The sequence below is a fragment of the Anopheles merus genome, chromosome X (genome assembly GCF_017562075.2).
Source record: "Anopheles merus strain MAF chromosome X, AmerM5.1, whole genome shotgun sequence".
Classification (NCBI taxonomy): Eukaryota; Metazoa; Arthropoda; class Insecta; order Diptera; family Culicidae; genus Anopheles; species Anopheles merus.
The window spans coordinates 7,106,182-7,124,900 of record NC_054081.1 but is presented as its reverse complement, the minus strand read 5'-3'; the positions used below and the strand labels follow the sequence as shown (position 1 = coordinate 7,124,900).

The following is an 18,719-nucleotide window of genomic DNA, read 5'->3' as shown; positions in this document are numbered from 1 at the left end:
GGACAAGTCTGTGCCGTACCGGATATGGGAGGCGTCAGGTCAAAAGTGCGGTCATTCATAATTTTTTAATTAACGATTTTTTCAACGATAGTTTTTCGAAAATAGAGATTCTTTAGAGATTGGCTATATTCTATACAGATTGGCAGACAGGGAGTTATGGTTGCTAAGGGCTTTGTATGAGTTGCTAAGTACCGTTGGAGTAACGTTGGAGACGGACCGACCTGTAGTAACATATGGACCGAAATTTATGCGCATTGTTTTAATGTGAAATTTATGCAAATAGTTTATAATATCACTATAAAAACTCTACATAATTTCCCGATTTGGACCATGTTCAAATGTCGTTCCGATTCCAAATCTGGAACAGTTCCAGGTACTTTACTTGAAAATAATTAAAATCAGGAGCTATTTATGGATAATAATATGTTCATGATAGGTTCCAGAACCGGTATGAGTTCACTATCAGTTCCCGGTCCGGGACTGATACGGATTCAAGATCAGCTCCAGGATACAGGTGAGTCAAATAAACCAGAATCGTACGGTTGAATCAGTTCACGTGAAAACAATGAATGAATCGTTTCACGACAAACAAACGCTCTGGTTCTTTTGATATATCAAAATTTATATTAAAAACATCACGAAAATGAGTATAAACATTCATGATCATTTTGAAATAATGAACAGAAAAACCTACCAACATTCGCCAATTTGGGTAAAAAAAAGAAATGGTCGAACTGATAGTGTGAATCGCTTGAACGATTCGGTTCACTCGCGTTCACTTATAAGAACCGAAATGCCCACCCCTACTCCAGGACCAATATGAGATCATGAGCGGTTCCAGGGCAGGTATGTGTTCATGATAGGATCCAAAACCAGTATGAATTCATTATAGGTTCCAGGACCGGTATGGGTTCATGACAGGATCCAGGGCAAGTTTGGGTTGATGATAGGTTCCAGAATCGGTATGGATACATGATAGATTCCAGGACGGATATGGGTTCACGATAGACCAGCATGATCTTTTGATATGATATGATCTTTTGATGATTTTGGTTCCAGGACTGATATGGGTTCATGATAGGATCCAAGACCAGTATGATCTTATGATAGTATCCAATACCAGTATGGATTCATGATTGGTCCAGAATCGTAGTAGTCCAGAAGTATTGGTTCATGATTGATTCCAGGAATGGTATGGGTTCATGATAGTTTCCAGGACTGGTATTGTTTCATAATAAGTTCCAGGACTGATATGGGTTCATGATAGGATCCAAGACCAGTATGTGTTCATGATAGGATCCAAGACCAGTATGAATTCATGATAGGTTCCAGGACTGGTATAGGTTCATGATAGGTTCCATGACAAGTATGTGTTCATGATAGGTTCCAGGATCGGTATGGATTCATGACAGGATCCAAGACAAGTTTGGGTTCATGATAGGTTCCAGAATCGGTATGGGTACATGATAGGTTCCAGGACTGGTATTAGTTCATGATAGGTTCCAGGACTGATATGGGTTCATGATAGGATCCAAGACCAGTATGGGTTCATGATAGGATCCAATACCAGTATGGATTCATGATTGATTCCAGGAATAGTATGGGTTTATGATAGGTTCCAGGACTGCTAGAGGTTCATAACAGCATCCAGGACCGGGATATGGGTTCATGATCATTTATTTACCGGATTGACCAGCATTGGTTCCTGGACCGGTATAGTTTCAGGATCAGGTTCAGGACCTACATTCGATCATTAGCAGTTCTTGAACCAGAAAAGGTCATGTTATAGTTAGTGTTGGGTAAAGTAGCACAATTCAGTGTGCTGTGCGCACACGCACATTGTCCTAAGTGTGTTGTGCGCACTGTGCGCACAGTGCGCACTTCGAACCAGTGCCAAAGTGCTAGCACAGTGCTAGCACTATCGCACAGTGCTAGCACTTTCGCACAGTGCGCTCTCTGAGCACAGTGCGCTCTCTCAGCACAGTGCGCTCTCTGAGCACTGTGCGGAAGTGCTAGCACAGTGCTAGCACTTTCGCACAGTGCGCTTTCTGAGCACAGTGCGGAAGTGCTAGCACAGTGCTAGCACTTTCGCACAGTGCGCACTCTTCGCACAGTGCGCTCTCTCAGCACAGTGCGCTGTCTCAGCGCAGTGCGCTCTCTCAGCAAAGTGCGCTCTCTCAGCAAAGTGCGCTCTCTCAGCAAAGTGCGTTCTCTCAGTAAGTCTTCATGCAGATTTGTTGCCTTGCAGCGTGTTCAGAGAGCGTACTGTGTAAAGAGTGCGCACTGTGCGAAAAGTGTGCTCAGAGAGCGCACTGTGCGAAGTGTGCGCATTGTGCGAAAAGTGCTAGCACTGTGCTAGCACTTCCGCACTGTGCTAGCACAATGCGCACTTCAAGCACTGTGCTGTGCTGTGCGCACAGTATGGTGTGCTGTGCGCACAGTGCGCACAATAGCACTTTACCCAACACTAGTTATAGTGTCAGGAGCAGTATGGGTTTGATTTTGGTTAGAGGTCTCTTAAAGGGTCGTCATAAGTCCTTTATTTTAATTGGGTTTCAATACCATGAATGTTGGCGTTCTCTTGGAGGTTAAAGATTTTTTTAAAATTTAGTTGGATAGCCCTGTGACCTGGCCAAATTAAGTAGTGTGGTAAAATAAAGATAATGGTTCCTGAATTCTCAAACCTAATCGATGTCCCGTATTTTTCTCACGATTGTAGACATTTCTCACGCAAATCGTGCGATAAAATCAGTAAATCAACACTATTTCCTGGTTTGTTTGTTTGTTTGTTTGTTTATTATTGTAAATGTATCGCGTGTGGTGTTTTGTGTTGTTTATTTTTCGCTGTGGGCTTTCTGTGGTTACACAATCGTTACCATTACACACTCATTTCCCCCACGTTCCACCACACAACGTTGTGGCTCTCGTTCCCTCTGCTTTGCTTTCCCAACGTTCGGCTATTTACATTTGGCAGAAGAAGAAGGTCGCTCCGTGTTCAGTTACTAGCTTCAGTTGCCCGCGCTCTACCATCACTATCCGTTTACGGAACAAGCACGAGCCGCCCACCCTCTTCCGGTTCCCCGGCAACCCGTTGGTTCCGGTTCGGTCCGGTCCGGTTCCCCGTGGCGATAATAGTTTTTGATTGTTTCTTCTTTTCAAACAAAAAAAATCATAATTATGCGCTGCTTCGCAATCATACGTTTCGAGTTCTTCCTCACCAAGGCACTTGTATCATTCGCCACCGGAATCCTTTACTTTTTTTTCGTAACCCATTCACATCCTCCATCCATCTCTGTACAGGAATATTTGCTTCCACGCGCGTTGTCCCTAACTTTCTAAGCGGATCTGGCCGCACTTACGAGTTTCCTAGTAGATAGTAGTAGATTCGTTGTTCGTAATTTGCTTCCCTCGATCTCTCTCTCTCTCTCTCTCTCTCTCTCTCTCTCTCTCTCTCTCTTTCTTTTTCACTTTTTGCTAACCGTAAAGAGCGATTCGAAAATGTTTGCTCGCTAATTACAGGCGATAGAGTAAATAGGTTCCTATAACGCCCGGACAGGATCCGCGCCCATCCAGGACCGTCCTCCCGCGCAGGCAAGGACTGACTATGTCCGGTTTACAGTGGTACAGTGTTAAGTATTGTCACATCCTATTCTCTCGCGTTCGCATCGTGCCATATACAGCGCAAATTCCACTTAGGAAAGGGAATCAACAATACCGCAAAAAAAAACATACTCAACACACCTACAGAACACAGATCCCTACTCCCTAAAAGTCCCTAACATGGGTTGCCGTTGTGAACTAAGCTCAATTTCAACATCATCAGCCTTGGTTGGTTAAGAATTTAAAATTCTCAATTCCCCCGTGCCAGAGCGTTGCAGAGGGAGGTAAAAATAAAAAAAAATGTAAAACTCCCCCCCCCCCCCCTTGCTGGCTGCTACCAATATCGAGACATAAAAAACATCCGATTCCAGTTTTGTTGCACATTTTCGTGCGGTAGCGCAGCAGACGTTAACAATTCATTCTTGCTGTGTTTGTTCTTTTCTTCATTCTTCACCGTGTCTTAGTTACCTAATAACCTAAGTAAAAAAAATATATATGTTAACTTTTGTTCACCCTCAATCGCAACATTGTACCCTACCAGACACGCACAGAGGCGTGTCGTTAAATTCACTAAATCGTCTATGAATACTTCTGTCCAATGTTAAATACACACACAAACACATATCAGCGACTCTCGATTCTGAATGCCGTTTATCTCTTTCTCCCTCTCTCTGTCTCTCTCTTTACACCTTTAAAGCGCCACGCAATACGTCCCCAGTTTTTTTTTACGTATTTCTAACATTGTTTAAGTCGTTCAAACCACAACATACAAAGAAAAATTCGTACGATAACTTTACAGATACAGTGCAATTTAACAAACAAACAATAAACCCAGCAAACTACCATGATTGGTTTGAATAATAATAATTAAAAAAAAACTACTACAAAGTATCATGGGTTTTTGTTTGTTTTGCCTATCACGAGGACCAAGCCCCGTTTGGAGCGGAGCCACCGGACGCCGCGGACTGTGCTATGAGTACACCAGCAAGTCACTGATCGTCAGGCTGCATTGGTCGCTTAGGCCGACCCTATAAACCTGCTAGGGTTGATGCGCCAAATAAAAAAAAAGTAGAAGAGAATAGGTGTTCCTGTCCGAATGGCTTAAGGTTTTTTTTCCTTTTATCCCAAGAGTAGATACACCCAAAGAATTGTTACCAAATTTGCCAGCCCGGAAACGCATTGCGTGACGTGCACGCACGATCAAAATATTATGTGTTTAACATCGGTTACTTTCTGCTACTTCTAAAAAAAAAAGAAAGACAAAAGTTAACGATTTTTTGTTTAAAGATAAATATATACACAGCAATCGAAATTGAGGGCGGGCGAAATTGCTGGACTAACGAACTATTCCCCTATTGTGTATGTATAATATGTGTATGTGTGTATGTGTGTTTACAATCTGTTTTCAATGTAACAACGGATGTGAGCTTAAATTAGGTATAGAGTAAAAAAAAACAAAGAAATAAAACAATGTACGTCCGTTTACTAACGAAAATACCACGATGCTTACAGTACAGCGGAATGCAGTGGATGAAGTTCGATACTGAAGTGGGGCGGATGGATGGAAATAGAGGGCGGAGGGGCGCGCTCGGTTTGCGCAAAGGGGCGACACACACGGCGCCCGCTGCTGAGTTTGGAAATGTTTTTTGAAAGCGCCGGCATTAAATAAAGCTCGTCACCGCCACATACATATAGTTAGCTATGGCTGGCAATGGCAAAGATGCGCCGCCGTCCATAGTGTTGCTGGCGTGTGATTTTGTACAGCAACAATTTCAAACAAAAAAAAAAAAAAATAGTGTACGTCTTTGGCAGCGCCAGAAATGTATAAGTTTCGCCGCATGGAATTGTTTTTGCATAATGTTTTTTTAATTTGCATGGAGGGTTTTTTGTTGTTGTTGTTGTTTGTGTCTCTTTTGTTCGAGTGACCCGTCGTCGTTATAGCTACTCAAAACGAATGAACCACGCGAGGTGAGCGTATTCTCTTCGTACGTTGGGTGGTGAAAGCTAACCGGATCAAAAAATGCGGATAATGTCTTCCTCGTGTTCACCACCACCCACTCTGAGCAGTGTTTCCTAAGCAATACGGCCGCTTTTGGACCGTTCCTTCTGAATAAAAGTGTAAAATGTTTCCTGTTTACAAGGTTCAGTTCTTCGATTTTTGTTTGTTTGTTTGTCTACGCTCATCGTGCTGGCGTATTCGCGAAAAAAAAAAACAAAATCGAGCCAAAGGTTGGAAATTGCAAGCACGCCCGGCTGGCGTTTTCGTGAGCGTGGGCCATCCCTTTTCCTTCTCACGTTAAAAATCGATCGTGCAATCAATTAAGAGCACGCATAAGAGAGAGAGAGAGAGAGAGAGAGAGAGAGAAAGAAAGCGGGAGAATATAGGTGTATATGTGTGTAGGCGTGCATGCACCGTGCAACGCTCTGTCAACAATTTCTAACTCAAATTCTAACCCTAAGCTCCCTTCCTCGCATAACAACGCGCAAAATGCAAAATCTTCGAAATCCGATACGACCACCATCGCACCGGTTCTGCTTCTTACAGCCTACTGTGGAAAACTGACCACGAGAGAACCGACTCTGCGTATCTGCTTCTTGTTTGTTTTTTTCGTGCGCAAAATACTGTTGCTGCGCCTTTTATGACACGTGTGGTGGTTTGTTTCTTCCCTGTTACTGTGTAAAATGAAATGCATTTTCTTTTTATCTCTCTGTCTCCCTCTCTCTCTCTGTGGAATTCCTCTTTTCAATATCACAAAACAAGGATGAGGATGAAAGAGGGTGCGATATAAAGCTATTGCAAAAACAACAGGACGAACGCGCCGCGCCGCGCCACCAATCGCGCAAATGATCGTTAGACGGTCCCCCTCCGGGGTGTATGTTTGTTTTTCTTCTTTTGGAATGGAAAGACAACCGGAACAGTTACGTAATGGATTTATCTATGTCTGCCTCAAGCTTTCATTCTCTCTCTCCCTCTCTCTCTCTTTCTCTCTCTTTCTCCTGCTTCTTCTTTATCTCTATGTTTGTGTATGTCACATTTTAAGACATTCACCGTAATAGTATAATGCCGTAATGCTAGCGAAAAGAAAGAAGGCAACTAAAGGATAGAGAAGAGCGGTATTTAAAAAAAAAAAACCGCTACCGGGACGTGTAGCTGATGTGTGTGCGCACAGCCCGCAAGCTTAATATTAAAAAATGCCTCCCTGTGCCCGAACAGACGTAGGGTTGGGTGCGCGCGGTTGGCGCGGTGTCGGCTCCGTGGCGCTTCGCCCGGGCCGGGCCATCACGGTGGCGATTGCTTTAGCGATGCGTTCGAGGGCAGGGTGGCCGACCGCTGTACCACCGCCGCCGTGCTTGGCTTGTTGTTCGAGCGCGCCGATTGGCTGAAAGTTTAATGTGAGATTTAATGTCAGAGCGGCACAGCTAGACGCAAAAACAAAAAACAGAAAAGGCGCCTTACCTGGGCGAAACCTTGGCTGAATCCATGCTGTTGTTGGAGTTGCTGGTGGGCAGATTGTTACCATTGCTGCCGATGCCGCTGCTGGTGCCGCCGGTGCTGCTGCCACTGTTGCTGCCGCCGCCGGTGCTGCCCATCGTCGACGTGTTGCCGCTGCCGCCGAGCGTACCGACGTTGTTGGTCGAGTTGGCCTTGTAGCCGCTCTTCTGGATGCGCTTGGACAGGCGCGTCACCCAGCGGTGCTGGTCCTCGTTCGAGGTGGCGAGCAGCAGCATCTCGCGCGCATGGTTCGGATCGTGGTGCAGCTTGCACGGTGCGAGCGGATTGTTGTTGTCCACGTGTTCCTTGTGCAGCTTGAACCGGCAGCTGTAGAGGTAAAGAAGCACGCAACGTCGAATTAATAACTGTCCTTTTTTTCGTACGACACGCGCGACACACTAATCGAGCGACCTACCGTTTGCATTCATACGCCGGCAGTGACTTGAAGACGTGCCACAGCGTCTTCTGGCACGAGGGAAGATCGCAAGTCGTTGGAATATGGTAACTGATTTGGAGGAACTCGTGGCCTGTGCGAAGAGAGTAACAGTGAGTTAGATTTTTGTTTTTTTTTTTTTTGAGTGAGTTAATACCCGAACGCACCTTTGTACTGCATCGTGAGCGGCTTCTCATCGCTACGGGACGAGCCGATGTCGGACGGCTGCTGCTCGTCGGGCCGGCGCGCCTCACCCTCGCCGGCGTACAGCAGCTGGAAGATGCGCGGTATTTCTTTGGGATCGGCCCGTATAACGTCACCTTGTGTTACCGGGCGGACATGGAACACTTTGCTGCAAATACGACAACAGAGGCGTGTGCATTAGTCGAAGGAAACGTTTAACCCCCACACCCATATTATGTGCGTGGTCGGAGCTCGGAATCGAAACGAACCGATACCGATTCCGATTCCGGAGTCGATTCCGATTCCGATTTCAGACCTATTTCCGATTTTGGATCCGATTCCAGAGCCGATCCTGAATCCAATTCCAGAGCCGATTCCGAATCCAGTTCCAGAACCGATTCCGAATCCAATTCCGTATCCAGAGCCAATTATAGAGCCGATTCCGAATCCAATTCCTTAGCCGATTCCGAATCTAATTCCAGAGCCGATTCCTAATTCAATTCCGGATCCGGAGCCAATTCTGGAGCCGATTCCGGAGTAGAATCCGAAGCCGTCTCCGATTTCGGAATCGGCTCCGTAGTCAGAAACGGCTCCGGAATCAGAATTAATCCGGAAATCGCAATCAGCTCCGGAGTCAGAATCAGAAATGGCTCCGGAATCAGAGTCAACGTTCGTACATACGTTCGTACCTTAAATCGATGATGAGCAGTGGATCGCTCGTGTTTTGCTTGTCCAGCTCCGAGCTGTAGAAGATGATGCGCTTCGGGGACACGACCACGAACTGGCGCTTCCAGCCGTGCCGCTTGATGTTCTGCTTGTTCGGCACGCTCAGCCAGCCCTCGAAGATGGAGTCCTGGTTTTCCTCCATCATGTCGTTGTCGACCGAGGACAGCGAGGCCGTCTCGATCAGCTTCATCTGCAGGTGTTCGATTTCCGTCGCCTTGCAGTCGATCTCCATCTGGAGCTTGGTGTTGACCTGCGTGGAAATAGAAATAGAAATGTAAAAAAAAAAACGTGACGCTGCGTGGTAGGAAGGAAGGCGAATGCGCGACGCTGCCACCACTTACATCAATCTGGCGCGCCAGCAGGCTGACGGTTTCGTTGTGCTTCTGGCACATCTCGTCGTACTTCGCCCGCTCGACCGACAGCTCCTGCTGCAGCCGCTTGCTTTCCTTCTCCTTCTTGCGCAGCTCCGCCGTCGAGTTGACCTTCATCTTCTGCTTGCCGGTCAGGTTGTTGTCCTTGCGGTTCATGATCTCCGCCAGCTTGTTCACCGCCTGCTGCTTCAGGATCGTCTCGTTCACCAGCTTCGCCCGGCACTTGTCCAGCTCGCCGAGCTCGTACTTGAGCCGGTACAGCTCCTCCTGCTGCTTCTTGCTCTGCTGCAGCACGTCCTCCAGCTCGTACTCCTTGTTGCCGAGCGACTTCTTCAGCTCGGCCTCCGCATCCTTCAGCGAGGTGACGAGCGCCTCCTTCGCCATCAGCTCGTTCCGGTGCTTGGTGAGCAGATCCTTCAGCTCGAGCTCCTTCATCGTTTTCTCCTTCTCCAGGTCGGCGACCGTCTCTTCCGCGATCGAGCGCGCGAGCGCCTCTGTGTCGGCGCGCGCATTCGCCAGCTGCAGCTGGTGCATGATGTTGCTCCGCTCGTCGTCCAGCTTCTGCAGCTGGCGCATTCGGTCCTTCATCTCGTCCCGCAGCTCGTTGTACTGCGTTTTGTACAGCTTGGAGAAGTACTGTTCAACCTCCAGCTGGTCCTGGACTTCTTTCATCTGCAGCGAGAAAAAAAAAGAAAGTAGCAAAATGAAAGAATCGTTTGTTTTTAAAATGCTTTCCTGTCTTCGTCCGGCAGATCATCATCACACACTAACCTGCAGAATGTCTGTGTTGTGCTGCTTTTTGATGTTGCTGACGTCCTCCTCCAGCTTCTTGCGCGCATCCCGCAGCTGTTGCACCTCCTTCTGCGACTGCATTTCCTTCGACTTGAGGTGGGCGACCTCCGAGCTCTGGAGGCTAATTTCCGACAGCAGGCTGTTCTTTTTGCTCTGCTCCTGCTCGAGCTGACTGTGCAGGGCGACCACCTTTTCCGACTCCTGCGCAAGCAAGCAAGCGAAAATGAGATTAATGCACGGAACAGCAACGCCCAACACACTGAGTCTTACCTGCCGATATTCGCCTTCAAGCTTTTGCAAGCGCTGCTGGATCTGACGGTAGTCAACCGAGAGCATCGACAGCTGCCGCTCCTTTTCCTGCGAGTTCTGCTCCGCCTTCTGACGGCCCAGCTTCTCCTCGGTGAGCTTGTTTTGTAGCGCTGTGTGGGGAAAGCAATCAGTTGAGAGTATTTGAACTACATTCTGGAGACCGGACGGTGATGTTCGCGTTGCTGTTAGCACTCCCAATTCGAAAATTCGACAGCGGACCATGCGACCTACCGGAAGCGTTTTCTGTGTTGCTGAAGCTTGTTCTGCCTGTTGCTGTTAAGGCAGCCCACGTGGGCAATCTTTTTGGATTTCTGAATGTCGCAACGTTCCAACGTTTTTGGTTTGGTATGGCGCAAATTGAATCCCAGCCTTATGTTGGTCAGGAGCCAATAAGGACGAAACGAGGTCTCATTACAGTCTAGTAAGAATTGCAATGTAGCTGAGCAAGCAAACCCACTTTGTGCGACAGCAAAGTACGTCGTAACCGTTGGCCACTACCATCGGCGAAAAACTAGACTATCAATGTTCGTAAAATGGCGACTAGAACCGCGAAGAGTCGCTGTTGAAAAATCAACTAATTTTTGAGTAAACGATCCTAAATCAATGAGACAACCTGCACGACGCAAGGTGCTTCCTAGATCTCTCCCTGGCGCCGAGTCCTATTTGGCGCTTCTCTACTCTTTAACGTAATTCACGCTGCTCACTCCGTTCTGCTCTTCATCGTCTTTCAGCCCACTAGCCCACTATTTTTGTTTTGTTTTATTTCACAGAGGCTTTAGGCCTTTTGGCGGACATTAGCCTCTCCTGGAGGCAAATGATTTCGTCTTCAGCATCTAATCAATCTTTTTTCTCTCTCGTCCTCGTTATCCCAATTTTTCCTCCAAACTTTCTCTACATCTCTCTGTCCCTCTCTCCCTATTTCTATCCCTGATAGCAGGTTCACTGGGTAATACAACATGCAGAATTCTTTTGCTTACAAATTTTCACAATTCACAATAATTGATTTACTATATACAATATTTAAACAATACATACAAATTCGAAAATAAACAGTCTTCGAGCGTTTGAAATCAAACGGCTTGGTGTTGCACTTAAAAAAAAATGAATTTCTTTGGATATCGTATCACACTTCATCTGTTGTTAAACCACAAGCGCACAGCGCTCAAACCGTTGGTGATGGCAATCCTTCGACAACTGTGAAGATTCTTCGACGTTTATCCGCGTCGCCTCTCGTCCTCGTTATCCCTTTTTTCCCAAACGCTCTGTCTATCTCTGTCTCTCTGATAGCAACTTAACTAGATAATACAATATGGTAAAGCCTTAGGTGCACCAATTTTGAAGCATATACAATTTACAATGATTGATTTACAATATACAATAATTGAAAACAAAACCAAGTGCTCACTGTCTTCGAGCGTTTCAAACTAAACGGCTTGGCGCTGCACTGCGGAACAAAATTGTATTTCTTCCAATATCATATCACTGCATCTGGTATTAAACCACAAATCCACCGCGCTCAAGCCGTTGGTGTTTGCAAGCCTCCGACCACTGGACGAACAAATCTTCGACGATTGTTGGCGCTGCAAGTATTTTCTTACCGGCAAGTACCGAAGAAGAACAAAAAACGACGATACAACAAACCAACGAAAAGCTTTTCTGAAATTTCCTGAATGTTTAGGCAATGCAGAGACAGTGCTTTTAGTATAATGATGGATATCGACGATCTCCAGAAGCTGCTCCAATGCCCATTTGAAGCCGAATTGTGCCTGGGATTAACAAGATTCTTCGTGTTCGCCCTACCAACACACTACCCCGAACCTGCGCCTGGCCTACGCCTGGCGCCCTTCAAAGACAAAGAATCCGCATGCGTCTCCAACAGCTTTGGCGTACAATGCACCAAAATTGGAACCAATGCCAATTGTGACCATGTGGGACACAAGCGGAAGCGGAGAAAGACGACGAATTCGATCGATCGAAACGGGCGAAGCGGACTCGACCAAAGAGCAGGGACGAACGAATGTTACATCCATCCAGCCACCTCGGGACGTGACAGGGGGTCTCGTAGCAATGATGTCGTTAGTATCGAGTGGCCAAGAGCATCGGAACAACCATGGTTATTATACGAACGGCAGATAAATATTGTTAGTTCATTCGACAGAAGTTGGACAGTTCATACTGATTCTGAGTGGCGGAACCGTTAAGAGGTTAGCAACGAGAAGAAGAAAAAAAAACAAAACAAACAAGAAAGAAAGCAGATAGCTCAGCGCTGGTCACTCGCGAACCCACGGGGAACATCCTGGGACAGCTGAATGGACGGACGGACAACAAGCAGTAGCGGGCGCAGTACGGGCTCGGCCGGCAGCTTACCTTTCACCTCCTGCATGTTCGCCTCCTCGTTGTTGAGCAGCCGGGCCTTGGCCGTCTCCTGGTGCGCCTGCACCTCCTGCTCGTACCGGCACTGGACCGCCTTCAGCTCGCACTCGACCGACGCGTACTCCTTCTCCAGCTCGGAGATCCGGTCGACCAGGGTGCGGTTGTCGGCGAAGACCTGCTGCTCCCGGGCCGCCATCCGCTCCATATCGGTGCACATCGACTGCACCTTCACCTCCAGCTCCTTCTGCAGCTCCGTCCGCTTGATGCGCGTGCTCCGCTCCTGCGTCAGCTGGCTCTGCAGCTCCGCCAGCTCCTGCTGCAGCATGTCGCGCATCGTCTGCAGCCCGAGCATCATCGACTGCAGGTCGAGCGCCTTCTGCTCCGCGTTGCTGCTCAGCAGCCGCAGCTCCGCGATCAGCTTCTTGCTCTTCTGGCCCGACTCCACCTCCGCCTTGTACTTTTCCTGCACCTCCGCCAGCTGCTTCTCGAGCGCCCCGATCCGGTCGGTGTACTGCTGCACGCTGTTCTGCTCGCGCGTCCGCAGATTGCACTCCTCCTGCAGCCGCTGCTTCGTCTCGACCAGCACGCACTCGACCTTCTTGCGCGCCTCCAGCTCGCCGTCCGCCCGGCGCTGCACCTCGCGAAAGTTGTGCTTCAGCATCGTCAGGTCGCGCTCGTACTCGTTCGCGACCGTCTGGATGTCGGACTCGCGCTTCGTAATCAGCTCGATCTGCTGGCGCAGCGTGCGCTCCTGCTTTTCGTGCGCCTCGATCGTCTGCTTCTGCCGCTGCACCAGGTTCTCCAGCCGCATCAGCTCGGCATTGTTCGACGGGCGGTGCCGGTGCACCTTCGCGCCCGTCCCCTCCCGGTTGTCGGTCGTGTCGCCGGCGCTGCCGTCCCCGTCCGCCGGTTCCGGCTCGCCCGCCAGCAGCTGGTAGTCGGGCGAGTAGGTGAACCCGATGAACGGCAGATGGTCCCCGGCGAAGGTGGTGGGCGTCGGGAAGTTGGTGCCGATGCTGCTCTTCCGCTTCACCTCCTCGAAGTTGCGCGTGTCGTCGTCGCTGCTCAGCTCCGGCACGACCGGCGGCACCGACTGGCGCAGGTTCTCGAACGTCCACGTGTCGTTCTCGAAGAACGGGTGCGACTTGATCTCCTCGACGCTGTGGCGGCCGAGCCGCACCGTCCGGTCGGACAGGAAGCCCTTGATCAGCGATTTGGCGTTCTCGCTGATGCGCGCGTTGTCCGGAAACTCGAGACAGTTTTTGTGGTCCATAATTTTGCCGTACGTGCCGACGAGACTGTCCGAGAAGAAGGGCGTGTCGCCGATCAGTATCTCGTACAGGAAGATACCGACCGACCACCAGTCGCACTCGCGCCCGTACCCGCCCTTCACGCCCTGGAACTGCAGCACCTCCGGGCTGATGTAGTCCGGCGTGCCGACCGCGTTCGAGGACCGCACCAGCCCATCGTCGTCCATGCGCATGCACGTGCCAAAGTCGGCCAGCTTCAGATGGCCGTACTTATCGAGCAGCATGTTGTCCGGCTTCACGTCCCGATGGATGAAGCCCATCTGGTGGATCGTGTCGAGCGCCAGCACCACCTCCATCGTGTAGAACAGCGCCCACTTCTCCGGTATCTCGTACACGTTCATCAGCCCGACGATGTCGCCGCCCGGCATGAAGTCCATCACCATGTACAGGTACTTCGCGTCCTGGAACGCGTAGTGCAGCTTCACGATCCAGTCCGAGTTCGCGTTCGCCATGATGTACCGCTCCTCCCAGAAGAAGGCGGTGTCGGAGCGCGTCAGCATCTGGTACTTGGACAGCCGCTTCATCGCGTACACCTGCCTGGTCGCCTTCTGGCGCACCAGCAGCACCTCGCCGAACGAGCCGCGCCCGATCAGCTTGATGAAGGTGAAGTCGTCCGGGTTCATGCGCAGGCTGGTGATGTCAGTCGCTAGACTTTTATCTGCGCGCGCGCGCGTGTGTGTGTGTGTGTTGTATGGGAGAAAATGCGGGATGAGTGTGAAACAGTCCAGAGAGGGGAGGGGGGTGGGGGTATATTACAGGGTTTTCCAGGAGTTCTCATAGCTGTGAGACATTACGTGAAATTAACCAAATGCAATTGGAATTCGACTCTATCGTACCCTTGTTGGACAAATCCAGCAGGAAAATTTCAAGCAGCTTGTCCAATATCCATCTTATGATGTTCACTTCCAATAGGAAAGAGTCAAAGCAGCGTCCCCCAGCTATGCGAACCCCTGGAAAACCCTGCACGGTGAGTCAGCCCGCCCGGACCTCTATTACTTACAGCGTTTGATAAACGTTTCGATGTTTTTGATGATCTTCACATTGTCGTGATCGCAGTCCGCCACGAGGGCGGTCAGCGTGTCCAGCAGGCATTCGATGTTGCCGATGCTGACCGGGTCGCGAATTTTCTGCTCCAGGGCGACCAGCCTGTGCCAACCGAACGAAGGAAAGGGAAAATAAAGTTAATGCGCGCAGCACACATACGGATTGTGGATATTTTTAGCAAATCCGCACACAGATTCGCTTCCGGAGCGAGCTGAACGCTTCGCTTTGTTTTTGTTTCCCTCTCCCCCTATCCACTTACCGTTCCCTGCGAGCGTCGTCCATCGTTTTCTTGGTTGCCATATCTCGTGCCAAGCGCGCCTTTTGTTGTGGGTGGTTGTTGTCTCCGGCGGGTGAGTGGTTGTGTGTGTGTGTGTGGATGGTGGTGGTGGTGTGTGTGTGCGTCCAATGTGTTTAATTATTGTTTTACATTTGTTAAATCACTGCCTGCCAGCCTGCCTGCCCTGCCCTGCCCTGCTGCTGCATGCACACGCACACGGGTCGGGCACGCGCGCGCACACACACACACACGCGCGTGCACGCAGTGTTACGGCAAGATCTTGCCGCACGTTGGGCGAGGGGACGACGACGCACGATGACGACGACGGGGTATATTGGAGTTGGATGGTTGATAGAGGGTGGAAGCGAAGAAGTAGAAGAAGAAGCGATGACACCCACCGCCGTTGCCGCAAAACCCTCACTCTCTCTCTCTCTCTTTCTCTCTCTCTCGTCGATCGGGTTTGTTTGTTCCGCGCCGCAACAAGCCTAAAACTCCACGGCTCGGACCTGATGCACAGGTACGACTGACACACGCACACACACACACTCACACAAAACAGAGTTTTTTTTTTTCCTCTAATTTCACTTGTCTGATTCACTGCGTGTCACACCGCCACCGTCGGCCCTGCGCAGGTAGTTAGACACTTAGTATTAGGAAGTACTGCCACTTGTTGGGCGATCCCGCGACCCGTTGCGAGTGCGGTGTGCGGAGCGCACACACAAACACGATCCCTGCCCCTCCCTTGCCCTCCGCCCGCACTGCGGCCACCAGTGCAAAAACTTCCAGTGCAGCAAGAGCGCAGTTGCGCGGCCCTGCTGCGCCTCCCTACTGCCACAGCTGCGCAGGATGCTGATGCACTAGCGGTGATGCGGGGGTGGTGGAGAGGGGGAGGGGGGGGGGTCTCGAGAAAAACAAAGTAGCCCTCCTGGTGCAGTCGTTTGACCGTGTGTGTGTGTGTGTGTGTGTGTGCTGCACGAGCCACGATCGCCCGTACCCGCTCTCGCTCACTCGTTCGGCCGCAACTGTGCTCTTTGTCTCTCTCCCGCACACTGCTTACTCTCCCGTACGCTCCTGGCGCGATCCCCGCGGGCTCCTTACGCTCCTTGGTCTCCCCCCCCTCCCCTTCCCTTTCTCCCACTCTTCCCAAGCGCCAAGTGGCCCGACGGAACAGACGATGACTCGCGATCTCGACACGCAAAACACAAGCGCACGCATGCACACGCACGCTTAACCTATGTACACACACACACACTGGCCTGGACTGGGGCCGCTGGAAGGGCTTTGCGGAGATAATTTAACATTCACGCACACACGCGCACACGCGCACACGCGCAACTGCGTCCCTTCGGGTCGCAGGGAATGTCTTCCCGTGTTCTCGCTCAAATCAAATGGACAATGAAGTTCCCTTTGCCCAAGCACAGAGGCAACACAAGTTTCGGCTTAAGCCGGACACACACACACACGCGCACGCACGCGCGCGCACACACACACACAGGTGTGTGTGCGTGTGTGTGGATGTCTCTTTTCCTACGTGTGGACGATTGGTGGTGCTGATGCTGCTGCTTGCTGTGTTGATTGGAAACAAGTGCCTCCTCCTCCTCCTCCTGCTCCCGGATGGCAGCGGAGGATGGCAACGGCGCTGGAAGGGATCGGGAGGTGGACAACTGTGCTCTGGCACGCACACGCACAACAACACGCACCGAGAATCGAGCAGTCGGGTCCGGCAGCCCGAAAGTGATATGAAATGCAGTAAGCCTCCCTTTAGCAGGGACACGCACACGCGCAGAACTTAAGCAGAACAGCGAAAACTTAAACAACAACAGGAAGAAAAAAAAAACAGAAAAAGAACCCCGCGAATGCGGTTTTGGAAAACAGTCGGATCGTTCGACCGATGACACTACTGCTCGCGCTGCACAGCCATTTCAATGCACACCTTCTTTTCTGCCCTGCTTCTTGGCGTTTTGGCCTGCTTTGCCCCGTCTGCTTCTCGCTGGAACACTGTTGCTTCTTCGCACCGTGCAGCTGTCAACACAGCCTGTCGCCCTGGCGAGCTGTCAACTGGGGGAGCGGTCGGCCAAATTTTTGGCACACTTCAACTTGACAGTTCGGTCACAATTGATTCGCAGTGGTGGGGAGGGGGAGGGGGTGCGGCACCGGCGTGCTGCTCTGTGTGTGTGTGTGTGTGTGTGTGTGTGTGTGTGTGTGTGTGTGTGTGTGTGTGTGTGTGCGTATTTTAGATTTGCCAAAAGGAACGGCTAAAATAGGTTCCGGTTGCCTTGTTTTGGGCGGATAAAATGGTGTAGCTGTGGCGATAAGGATGGCTGAATTTTAGCACCAATAATACAAACGGCCCAACGGTGGAAAAAAGGAAAACGAACGGTTTGCCTCCATGTACGATGAACTGGTATAATGGACAGTGGTTCAAAATGGGCTTGTCTGTTGGACAAAGATTCGAAGCATTTCCCAAGCAGCAAAGTGCTTGATAAATGTCACTTAGGACCGGGTCTATGCAAATATTGCGAGAACATTTGTTGCCAAATTGTATGGACGAACTGTCAAACTCATGTTGCGGGAACATTTTTGTTGCTAGACCGATTTGTTTGTTGTTTATTATTGCATGAACATTTTCGTACTTGTTTGCTCTCCAAAATGGATAAAAAAATTTCAACTTAGCTTTAAAATATTTTTATGAGCGAATATGTGCACAGTTTTTGAAATAAATAGGAAAATCCAGAAATGTTGCCATTGAACAAATGTTGCAGCAACATGTTGATAGACCCATGCCTTTGGACCGGGTCCATGCATATGTTGCGGGAACATTTGTTGTCAAATTGTATGGACTAACGGTCAAACTCATATTGCAGGAACATTTTCGGACTTGTATACATACTAAAAATAATAAAATAATAATTTCAACTTAAGTTTAAAATGTGTTTATGACCAAATACGTGTACAGTTTTTAAAATAAACAGAAAAATTCAGAAACGTTGCCGCAACATGTTTATAGACCCGGGCCTTAGGCTGGTGGCAACGCTGATCGGATGTGATTTTATCGGACGGCCTGTCAATTTTTTATATGAGATTTGACAGATCCGATGACGAAATCGCACGTCCGATGATATCTGTCAAATTCGATACGAATCTCGTCTAAATTATGGCTCCACGGCAGGATTTATTCAGTTTATCCTGTGCCACAGCTGAATGCTATACGAAAACAACTCCGTGAGATGTTTTTTTAGAAAGCATCATTGTTATCAATCCGAAGCTTTTTACACCGGCACCCACAGTCTGATGACAGCTCTACAGTATGCTTGCAAAATTCCCCTAGTCGATTGCAACGCTCTCCTATATCATAGCCAACTTGCACAGCATGCTTGCAACGTTCTTCTGCCGATTTGCAATATTGCCCTAAGTGATTGAACTATTACCTTACTCGACTACCTTTTCGAAACCCTGCAATTTTTTGTTTAATTGTTATATTTAATCTCTTTCCTTATGTTTTACCAACAATTCCATTTTTTTAAAGCTAACTTACTGGAATAACCGCTTCACCCTGAGAAGGTGTTATAAATGAGCACTAATAAATGTTATTTATTATGATTTTTAGATTATACGATATAAACATGCCGACGTCGTCTCCAGTTAAAGCATGATTTAAACAACACTCTTTACAGGGTTTTACAAGACAATTTTCAATGTGTGCTGCATATTTTGTCGCGCACGAAATTTACTTTAACTCCTAGTCATGGTGTATATATTTAGAAGGTTGATTTTTATCGCTTTTGCTGGGCGACATTGTGGGAGACAT

The 18,719-nt window shown here is 49.1% G+C and overlaps 1 protein-coding gene across 7 annotated transcripts; it reads right to left on the bottom strand.

Annotated features, from left to right (window-relative positions):
• Positions 1 to 3,412: 3,412 nt before the first annotated feature.
• LOC121587786 (rho-associated protein kinase 1) lies at positions 3,413 to 16,965 on the bottom strand. Of its 7 annotated transcripts, XM_041904965.1 has the most exons (13): positions 16,845 to 16,965; positions 16,443 to 16,719; positions 14,894 to 15,535; positions 14,591 to 14,736; positions 12,275 to 14,248; positions 9,869 to 10,017; positions 9,578 to 9,799; positions 8,777 to 9,478; positions 8,399 to 8,685; positions 7,694 to 7,878; positions 7,509 to 7,620; positions 7,058 to 7,420; positions 3,413 to 6,980 (listed from the first exon to the last, which is right to left on the bottom strand). In XM_041904965.1, exons 3-13 carry the CDS (start codon positions 14,932 to 14,934, stop codon positions 6,881 to 6,883), a joined length of 4,281 nt encoding a protein of 1,426 aa, XP_041760899.1. In that variant the 5' UTR covers positions 14,935 to 15,535; positions 16,443 to 16,719; positions 16,845 to 16,965; the 3' UTR covers positions 3,413 to 6,880. The 7 variants fall into 7 exon arrangements, with proteins under 7 accessions (XP_041760899.1, XP_041760882.1, XP_041760925.1 ...); XM_041904948.1 differs by lacking the exon at positions 16,443 to 16,719; XM_041904991.1 differs by lacking the exons at positions 16,443 to 16,719; positions 16,845 to 16,965 and adding an exon at positions 16,813 to 16,834.
• Between the last annotated feature and the right edge of the window lie 1,754 nt (positions 16,966 to 18,719).

Excerpts from the sequence above, each read along its gene's own strand:
- LOC121587786 (XM_041904965.1), bottom strand. The coding sequence starts at position 14,934 with ATGGCAACCAAGAAAACGATGGACGACGCTCGCAGGGAACG. Across the intron at positions 14,249-14,590 it reads CGAAACGTTTATCAAACGCT|ATAAAAGTCTAGCGACTGAC; the intron begins GTAAGTAATAGA and ends GCGCGCGCGCAG. Across the intron at positions 6,981-7,057 it reads TCAGCCAAGGTTTCGCCCAG|CCAATCGGCGCGCTCGAACA; the intron begins GTAAGGCGCCTT and ends TTAAACTTTCAG.